General features: G+C 43.2%; 1 protein-coding gene across 1 annotated transcript; it reads right to left on the reverse strand.

Annotated features, from left to right (window-relative positions):
- Positions 1-2,336: 2,336 nt before the first annotated feature.
- Positions 2,337-4,095, reverse strand: Pdw03_1763 (Histone-lysine N-methyltransferase, H3 lysine-9 specific; the record flags this gene model as incomplete). The annotated part of the gene is made up of 3 exons (XM_066099992.1): positions 2,337-2,821; positions 2,878-3,793; positions 4,003-4,095. 3 exons carry the CDS (start codon positions 4,093-4,095, stop codon positions 2,337-2,339), a joined length of 1,494 nt encoding a protein of 497 aa, XP_065957719.1.
- Between the last annotated feature and the right edge of the window lie 6,608 nt (positions 4,096-10,703).

Consider the following 10,703-nt stretch of genomic DNA (forward strand, 5'->3'; position numbering starts at 1 on the left):
AAGAGGAATCTCTTCAGAAATGGATATTCTCTAGTGGTTCAGCTCCACGACCTTCAATGGTGCAAGAAATGGCGAATGTTCTACTTTCGCATCGCGGAATCAACCCATCATCTACAGTCGGCAAAAATTGGGTCACTAATTACATTAAACGACATCCCAATCTATCCTCGAGATTCTCCAGACGTTACAATTACGAACGTGCTAAATGTGAAGATCCAAAAATCATTGGTGAATGGTTTACACTTGTTCAAAAAACGATTCTTCAATACGGCATTGACAACGATGACATTTATAACTTCGATGAGACTGGTTTTGCATTGGGATTAACCGCAACTGCTAAAGTCATTACGAGATCTGAATACCACGGTCGGCGATCACTTTTTACAACCTGGAAATCGCGAATGGGTGACTGCAATTGAATATACAAATGCTTCAGGTTGGGCACTACCTCCATGCATTATTTTCAAAGTCAAAGTATTCATTGAATCTTGGTTCGACAATCTAAAGGACTTAGGCTGGAATAAGACTGTGCGCAGCAACAGCTCGGTTGAGAGGCAGATCGTTGACGTTGAAGGATCAGTACAGGCAAGTATAATCAGGAAAGCTTCTAACATAACTGTGACCAGTTAGGCAGTGCGTAACACAGGTCATAACAGATCAGATTCCAATTGACAGGTACAGGCAGGGGCAGGCTATTATACAAGACGTAGCTCGAAGAGCTACAACAGGATCTAGAACTGAAGTTCAGATAAACAGGTCGGAGATCACGTGTCGTGATCTTCCTCTTACTAAGCATCACGGTTCGCACCGTGACACTGACACCTCTTAGCTATCTAAACTAGTGAGATCCGCCAGCCACTACTCTAAGTAGTTACCAATTAGACTAGAAGGTTATAACGAAGTCAATTTATAGAATAAACTTAGTTACAAGAAATATTATAGTTCTCTACACTCTAGGATTACCCTAGGTATAGACCCTTCCTTAGGCCTAGACTACGACATCGCCCGTCCACGGTAGGCGGTGGGCTATTTGGATTTTCGAGTGCCCATCTATAACGCCTACGGCCCACGGGTATACCTATCCCGGGTATACCCACTATACCTACCATCATATAAAGTTACCTAAAATAGATATATAACTCGCTAACTTATTATATTAAATGGCTATTATTTTATACCTTTTTTAATAAATCTATATAAAATCGCGGTTTAATATCTATGTATATAAGAAACTAATATATGTACAATAAGACTTAGAATAGATTTTTAATCAAAATATATATTATATAACATAGTATATTATTAACTTGTTTAATTATACTATAATAGTTTAAAGATATATATTTAAGTTGGTGGTATATACCTACTATTTTCTACGAGTAAAATATTACTTGTAGATTCTACTTTATCTCTTACTCTAGTATATTTCCTAATTTTATAAGCTTACACTACTAAATTCTATTAATTATATCACTAAATAGCTACGAATCCTATAGCATTATATCTAGACTTTGGCAAAACACAATTTCATGAACCCAAAAATGCAGTTTAGGCAAAAAATGCCAAGACCTGCCTAAAGAGGTACCTTTATGCTGATTTATGCAGGTTGGGATCCGATGGGTCCTTGGCATGCCAAGAATTGGGTTTTGAATGGGGTTTGCCGAAGTCTGATTAAATACTCTGAATTCTCTCACTATCTAAAATGACAAAATCTCCTTGTCCAATCTATGCGGACAAAACTAACTAAACATAACCTACAGTTTATATAGACTACGCCATTATGGCGGTCCGTATCCTTTTTCCGGGTATTCCACCCTATATTCAACCATGCATGGTATCAAGGGTTAAAATTCATAGACGGCTCGCTTGTGGTGGCGGCTGTCTTGTGAAATACGTCACCACAAGGGCTAAAAGTGAAGTCGAGAGCACTTGATAAGAAATTCGAAATTAAGCTTTGCTTGTAATTTGTTGTTAATCATACAAAATTCTTATCAGGGTATTTGTGAAAATCAAACACATGGCAAAGTCAAACAAATATACCACAGATGAAAGAAATCAGGATGCCAATAGGCTTAGAGATGCTTAGAAGAGGGGTAGTTAGGCTTAAATGCACTTGCGTTATGGTCATGGCTGTGCAAAAAGACCAATTCGCTAATCACACATGATAGGGACATGAAGAATTGCAAAGAACAAAGATGTGAGGATACTGGCCGGTTGGTAGCATAGGTGAATGTGTGCCACTGAGCGTGATGGGAACAAAGCTAGGAGAATATTGACCAGTTGGCGGGTCAGATCATGAAGCACCACCGAGTACGATCGAAACAAAGGAAAGCCTGTCAGGGCTTTGCTCCCTGGCCCTTGCGCTTATTTGGCCACAACTGACCACGGCACTTAGATTCACCACATAGGCACGGGACGGCCTCGGGGTCGATCTTTCGAGGAGTTATGTTCTCCTCGCCCTGATTATAATCGAAGGTCAATTCAGTGCCAGGGGAGATATCGCGGTTGGCAAAAAAGGCGAGGTTGTAGAGATATTCGTCGGCATGATTCGTGGTGCAAACGGGGACGATCTTGCAGTTAGGGTTACAAGAGTGGTTCATAAACCGAGTTGCCGAACCAAACTTGCGGCCGTCGATGACTTTCATATTTTTCTCTTCATCGTCGTCATCTTTCACATACCAGTCCAAAGAGAAAAGGTAGGATTGTGTATGTGAACCGTCGGTGAGGTTCTCACGTTCGTCAGCTTCAGCCTTTGTTATTACCTCACCGAGGTAAAGATCGATGAACTGCCCACGGCGAATCAAATCGGGGGACCGAAGACCTAGATATCATGGTTAGAATATATGATGGGTAACGAGGGGATGAAGCGAGACAAACCAAATCCCCGAGATCCAGTGTCGAAAATTTCTAATCTAATGGTTCTTCCTTTTTGAACGACGTGATTCCAGCATCTTTGTCCTCCGCATCCGCAACGGGAGTTGCATTCATAGATAATCGCCTTACGCCGAAGAAAGCTTTTTGTTGCGACAGTCAACTTGGGGTTGCTCTCGCAGATCTCATATGGGACTATGCGATCTTCAGAATCTTCCTCCTTACTGAGGCAGTCACATTTTAACCGATCACAGCCGCCAGTCTCAGTGCATGCACAGCCGATATTGAAATCAGAATCATCAGGAATCCGTTTAACACCCGCACGATACTGATAACTGTTAACAAACTCGAAATTGTCAGCGAGTTTGGCAAGACGCTGTGGGGAATCAACAGTCGGAATGACTGTAGGCCCATTGATACGTTTGAGCTTCTCGTCAAGAGTGTGACGGATCCTTAAGAGGTGGGTTGATTGCGTTGGGGGTGGCTGATTGAGAGCGATCAAAGCTGAACTTGATTTGAATGATAGAGGAATGGAACGACGGTCAACACGGCTTTTAGGAGTAGAATATGCGGCTTTGGCAACTCTTTCCTCTTCGTCGGTTATTGGAAAGAACTTGGCGTTCATTCCATTTACAATAGAGACATCCTGTGCGATCGCATTCTCCCGTTTTTGCTGTGGAGTCGACGATGGAATCACAACACTAATCTGAGATGGTCTGATAGCCGGCAGTGGACTTGGCGTATAAGGGGCATGGTAAGCATGTGAGAGGCGTGCACGCTGTGTAGACCTGTGTACATCACTCAAGGAGGAATCTGAGATATCATCAGATATCACTAGGCTTTTTCTTTTCAACGGTACTGTTGGTGACCGATATGCTAACGCTGCCACAAATGGCAGCTTGCCCTGCACCAAATTCTCTGTCTAGGAGCGATATTTAGTAAGAGTTAGACAAACAGTTATCTTTAGGATCCGGATTGCCGGATCGATGGCTAAATAAACATTTGGCTGGGGGGGGGGAGAGAAAAAACCGACGAGACAAAGAAGGGTATAGTGGGGCCATAGGGTCAGGAGAAATGGACTCAAGCAGAGCAGTCTTTGGAAGATCAAGCTAAACGGGCATAAGCACCTACCATCTTAGAGTCATCTGGCTCGGTCTCATCAGTCAAGTCGATTAAAACTCTGTTCCGGATCGCCCCCGAACCAAGGGGGACGCGTCCAGCCATCCTATCAACGCGTGGGCGTTAGAAGGTGACAGGCTTCAGCCCGCGCGAACTATCCTAACTGTAATCTGTTTGGGATATTAGAGACGATAGATGAGGAGAAGAAAGAAAGAAAGGAAAGGCTTTGGAAATCCTTAAAGCATCGAAGACTCGAGGATCCTAACCTAAAAAGGAGAGACAAAGGGAGATAAGAAGATAACAGTGGCGAAATGACAAAAAAAAAGAAACAATATCTCCAAGAGGCACCGGTAAAACTAAAAGTAACTAGAAGAAGATTTGACGTGGGTGGCGGATGGGAGACGTGGTGAAAGATCGAGGCCTGAGGTGGTGAAGAGGTGAGGTTGAGGAAATGAGGACGGGTAAGATCTCGTGGTGGGGCCACTGACAGGTGCTGACTCAGCACTTTTAATGTTATTGATCCTAGCGACAGCCGTCGTTGTTATCTCAATTGAGAGAAAAGCATGTATACATTGTTCTTCTTCTGATATCCAGAATTCCCCAGATTTGAATGATGTCATTTCATCTTGTACATTTCGAGTTCGCTGTGTTCTGGGTTGATAGGGGTATTCTAGTAGGCGGCCGCTGGTTGACGATTAAAAGGAGTGGTTGGGAAGAACGGGATCAGTGTCCAGAATCGTAAGTAGACTTCCGCAAAGCTCGAAAAGCCCGAAACCCGACCCTTTTGAGGGTCGAGTCGGGTCGGGTTTCGGGCTTTTCGAGCTTTGCGGAAGTCTAGTCGTAGCACTGGTTTTAGTGCTGCACTAGCATAATTCTGCTAAGGATCACCTAAAATAGATAGATAAAAAGCTAGCTTATCTTTATAAATTACAGTTTTTTACTTATATATTAGTATTAGGAGGTAATTATAGTCACTCACTACTAAGATTCGTATTAACTTAAGTTTTACTTAAGTTTAAAAAATAGATGAAAGCTTTAAGTGCTATGTTAATATAGATTTATAGTGAAATTAGCCTAAAATAGTAAAGAATTAGTGGTTAAAATTTATATAGAAGAGATTATATGTTACGGACCTACCCGTCACCAATCATTGGTGCCCCACAGATGGGCCACCAAGAGCCAATAGATCTATCTGTCAGCAGATCACGTGCAACACTGTATACACTGGCGTTCCCAGGTATCGAAGGAAAAGGAAGTCCCGATCATTGTTACGGACCTACCCGTCACCAATCAGTGGTGACCCACCGGGTACACAGATGGGCCACCGAGAGCCAATCAAGCAATCACGTGATCACAGGAGGAGTATATCCCTGCACGGGGTAGGATATACTCAGAGGGGTCGATCTACCCCGGGGTGTAGGATATACCCCAGGAGCACTGGCGACCCCAGGAAGCGAAGGATATATAAGGACACTCTCTCATGTACTTAGTTGAGTTCTTCGTCTTCAATCATACATTGTTACTTGTGTTTACCTTACGACCTTGTTGACTCACTTACTATATTATCACTTGACAACACCAACGAACAGACCAATACTGCGGTATAGATCTGCTCGGCGCTCTACCTGGCATCGTTCCCTGATACCCTCAAAAGGACTTAGGCTGGATAAGACTGTGCGCAGCAACAGCTCGGTTGAGAGACAGATCATTGACGTTGGAGGACCAGCACAGGCAAGTATAACCAGGAAAGCTTCTAACATAATTGTGACCAGTTAGGCAGTGCGTAACAATCATGCCCACTGAGCAAGAGTAGACTGCGGCACGATCCGCAATATCCGCGGATATCCGCAATCCATATCCGCAAAGTGCGGATTTGGATAGTTTTTGATATCCAATATCCGCAGCCTTGAGGATTTGGATATGGACCTCATATCCATTGGATATCTGCGGATATCCAATGGATATCAAACAATACAAACATGCCTAGACTCGTGACCTCAAGGGGTATGCATTATTATTATACATTCCTATGTATTTTTCGTGTAATACTTGGTACTCGAGGTTGTTGAATATCACCAGGTAAGTATAATTTCTGACCTCGGTCAGAAATTATGGGTGGAAGGTCAAGCACTGCTCTACTTATAGTAGTATACAATTGGAAATTCTGACCGAGGTCAGAAATTATGGGTAGACGGTTAAGCACTGCTCTACTTATAGTAGTATACAATTGGAATCTCTGACCACGGTCGCAAATCTAGTCTTTGACCACGGTCAGAAATTCAGTCTATGCTTTTTTGGGGGGTTTTATGAATTTGAATCTTCTAGGACCTATTTGCTATTTACAGATCTAACTGGAAGCCATCTGGTAACCTTGGCTGTTTTCGAATCCGCCCTGAACGACTTGGAATACTCCCATCGACCAGCATCTCTGGAAGCTCATCATCCTCTTCAACAGCCTCGCATGGTCGTTTTTGAGGTTGTTTTCCTTTTGCCCGTCTACATCGCTCAGCCCTATCATCATCCGAGTCATTATCACCGCTCTCAGTGTGCTGGGTAGCCTCGAGTCCAGTCTCTTGATCCTCCTCCTCGTTATCACTGATAGGCTCTAAGACCTCAAGCTGTGGTAATGATCTCCGAGTTTGATCTAGCAAAGCAGCTTCACTTTGAGATAGATGCTCTTTGATAATCTCCAGCTCCTCTTGCCGAAGATCAAAGTTGGTAGCAAACTGATGCAGCATCAGGCCACGGATTGTACTCGGCTTCAATTGACCACGACGGTAATGACAGATATCACGAGCACAATTGAATAGTCGTTCAACACCAGCACCACTAGCAGGGATAGATAGAATGTCCCTTGCTATCCTAGCTAGGGTCGGGAAGCTCTTCTCATATTCCTTCCAGAAAAGTCGAGGTTTCTGTCGCTCAATTCCACGAGCAAGATATCGTGCAATCTCGTCGTCATCTGGTTTTGTAAGCTCTTCCAATGGCTGGTTCTGGGATGCACAAGCAGCATCAAGATCACAGTCATCATTCTCATCGATGGCTACTCCAGAAGTCTCCAGTACCGCTGGGTCATTAGTATCATGCGTAAGCATCTTCCTATATCGATCGAACTCTCGGCTCAGGACCTCTTGATAACGATTCGCATAATCAATATCGCCCTGCCAATCAGTCGAGGAAAAGTACCGGAGCTTCTTTGATGGAGAGAAGATTGTTGCTAGAGCGTAGATGTCACCATAAGGCTCGTATTCGGTGGCAGTGTAGTACTTGGAGAGCTTTTTCTTTGCTGTTTGGAGTGCCCATAACATCCGTTTCTTCCAGATCACACCTTTATTCTTAAGCTTCGCCTCGGCTGCATCGAGATGAGAGAAAAGCTTATTGTAGATACTGTAGATATTGTGTGCGGTAATATCCTTTGTCTTTGATAGCATCATTGTGAAATCAAAGAAGGGCTTTGTCAGAAGAAGAAGATACTCGACTTGACGCCACTCTTCTTGATCGAGCTTGAAATAAAGATATTGATGATCAGTACAATACTGATCATAGAATGGCTGGAGCTTCTTGGCACGGTTGAGCATCAGAAATGTTGAATTCCATCGTGTCCGAACATCTTGGATTGGAATCAATGCAGGCTCCGGCTGAAGGGCTATAAATGCCTCCCGACGTTGTGGGCTTGCATTAATAAAGACTGCTAGTCCTCGGATCTTCCATACTTTTATTAGTCTAGCCATTATAAGGATCTAGGGGTAGAAGATATACCTTTTTCAATGTATATGTGATCTGGATACTGCCGGAGGTATTGCGCTTATTCTGGAAAGAGTGGGTTTTTTCCTCGGACCACTCTAACTCGATCTCCTTATTGCTTGGCACTGCCTTAAGCTTCCCAAGAAGCTCATTCAGACTCAGCTGGATCACATGCGCGATGCATGGGACGCGGAAGATTGAGAGATCTGATGAATGCTGAGACTGAAGGTGGTCCTGGACACTCTGCATCAAAGTATTGTTGTTGGTTGCGTTGTCTGTAGTCACTGATAGGACACGATCCGAGATACCATGCTCTGTTAGGATCTGGGTCACGGTTTTACTGAGATTTTCACCAGTATGGGAGCCATGAAGAGGCTCAAAGCCTAGAAGAATCTCACAATAATCCCAGTTATGATCGATAAAGTAACCAGTGATAGCCATAAAGGCCTGCTGGAAAGGAGAAGTCCAGCAATCCAAGGCTATTGATAGCCGACACCCCTCTGGAAGCCTCTGTAGAATCCCCTTCTGGTTATTCTGGATTGTTATATCAAGATGACGTCGAATGGTTCGTGCTGATGGAATTGTAAGTTTAGTGGATGATTGTTGAGCAACCTCTAACATGCGGTGGAATTGGGGGTGTTCGATCACTCGAAAGGGTAGATGTGCAGTCGAAATGAATCTCAGAATAGCATCGGAGAGACGGTCTTGGGTAAATGATATACTAGTGGTACCTGGCTAGATTAAAGTACTCAATGTTAGCTGCTAAATTGTAAAGAACTTAACCACTGTAGTAACGCCAGTTAAGTACCCTGGTTGACATACCATTCTTTTGATAAGCTGGTCGATTCTTAGGCCACTTTTTTTTGAACATGCGCCAGTTTTGAGGTGCGCTGTCATAGGCGAAGAACCAGCACGCCGGAATCTTGGATGGCCAATTGTACAGAGACATGCCTTGCACATAACCTTCGGCTTTCCATTTTTGTCATTCGCAACCTGGTAGAAGCTGTCCCAGATATCCGATTTGCTTTTTGATTCCCATCGAATTGTATTCTTAATATCAGACTGAGATCCATACTCAGTTGTAAGCCACCAACTAACGAATTTATTGCGTACGTCCTCCATGTCATCACATATAGAATCAGATGGATATAAAACCCAGTGCTTTTGAAGGGGAGGTCCAACACGAGTAAGGGATAAGGGCGCAAAAGTTGAACGAGTTAAACGAGTCGGCGATATCGATGGGACCGGTGTTTGGATACCCAAAAAATCAGAGAAGTTGTCAGGATAAATCTGATCAGAAGCTAAATCCACATCCGAATTGGTGAATGAGAACTGTGATTGAGACATTGAGAAGTTAACAGTTATAATATATAGTGTAGTAGGGTGCTTAAAAGAACAGAGAAGCTTACATCTAAACTAGTAGAGGTTTTCAGGGCCCCTGAATCAGGGGTAAAGTAAACGTACTAGGATATTCTGACTTAGACTTACTTTCGATATGGTTTACCTAAATGATTGGCTGTATTGTATATTAGTGCGGATAATTGGAGGATATCCTGCGGATCTTAAGGATATCTTGAGGATATCTTGAGGATATCTTGAGGATATCTTGCGGATATTTTGTGGATATTTTGTGGATATCCACAAGATATCCGCAAGACATCGAAACTCGCAAAGTCCGCATTTTGAGAACTTTTATCTCGGGTTTCTCAAGTTCTAGTAGTCAAAACGGATTAAGAAAATAATCAGTAGACAGCTGGGACTCTTAGCTTTTATTTGAGCCTAAAATCGAACGAACTTATCCAATAATAAAGGTTTTGATTTTCCATGTTCTATCTCCTACGAAGTTTATCATAGTTAACAGTAGTTAAATATATATTTCTACATGTAATTTACCACAAAATCGTTAATCTACGGCCACCTTTACATGAAAACGTTGGACTAAGAAAACTACGACACCACCTACAAATACTGTATAAGGAGACCTTCGATACATGTCTATTTCCTAAAATTTCAAAGGGCCGACTGTCGATTGAAGGGGTTGGTTCTGTCAGGACCAAACTTGCGTTTATTTCAGTGGTAAGGAAATATTGGTAAGCTGCATTAAGATCATGTGACAGGCTATAAGGGGGAAAGTAAGCGAGAGTTATGCTAGTGCGGATATGGATATAAACTCATATCCGCAGTGCGGATGTGGATATCAACTCATATCCAATATCCGCAAATTGCGGATATAAGGATCGATCTGATATCCATTGGAGCGGATATGCCGCAGTCTAAGCAAGAGCATGATCCACCTGAGTTGGACTAAAGTTTGGTGTGTATGTACCTCGATACATCAGCAACACCCTTTGGGACAACAATGACATCACGTGACCGTGGCCCCAGCAGTGACTCCAGGGGAGTCACCCAGGGAGTAGGAAGCGAAGAACTCTGAAACGTTTTTCTGTTTCAAGGTGGCACCATTGAGGCATTTGTACCTATCTCAGGGTGGCACCACACATCTCGACAGATATATAAGGACACCCCTTCATGTACTTAGTTTAGTTCGTCGTCTTCAATTTCATACATTGTTACTTGTGTTTACCTTTGGGCTATGTTGACTCGTTAACTATATAATCACTTGACAAAACCTACGAGCAGACCCATACTGCGGTATAGATCTACTCGGCGCTCTACCTGGCATCGTTCCTCGATACCCTCAAAAGGACTTAGGCTGGAATAAGACTGTGCGCAGCAACAGCTCGGTTGAGAGGCAGATCGTTGACGTTGGAGGATCAGCACAGGCAAGTATAATCAGGAAAGCTTCTAACATAACTGTGACCAGTTAGGCAGTGCGTAACATTATACTAGTATTGTCACGGTGCGAACCGTGATGCTTAGTAAGAGGAAGATCACGACACGTGATCTCCGACATGTTTATCTGAACTTCAGTTCTAGATCCTGTTGTAGCTCTTCGAGCTACGTCCCAA

This window comes from Penicillium digitatum, chromosome 5 (genome assembly GCF_016767815.1).
Source record: "Penicillium digitatum chromosome 5, complete sequence".
Taxonomy (NCBI): Eukaryota; Fungi; Ascomycota; class Eurotiomycetes; order Eurotiales; family Aspergillaceae; genus Penicillium; species Penicillium digitatum.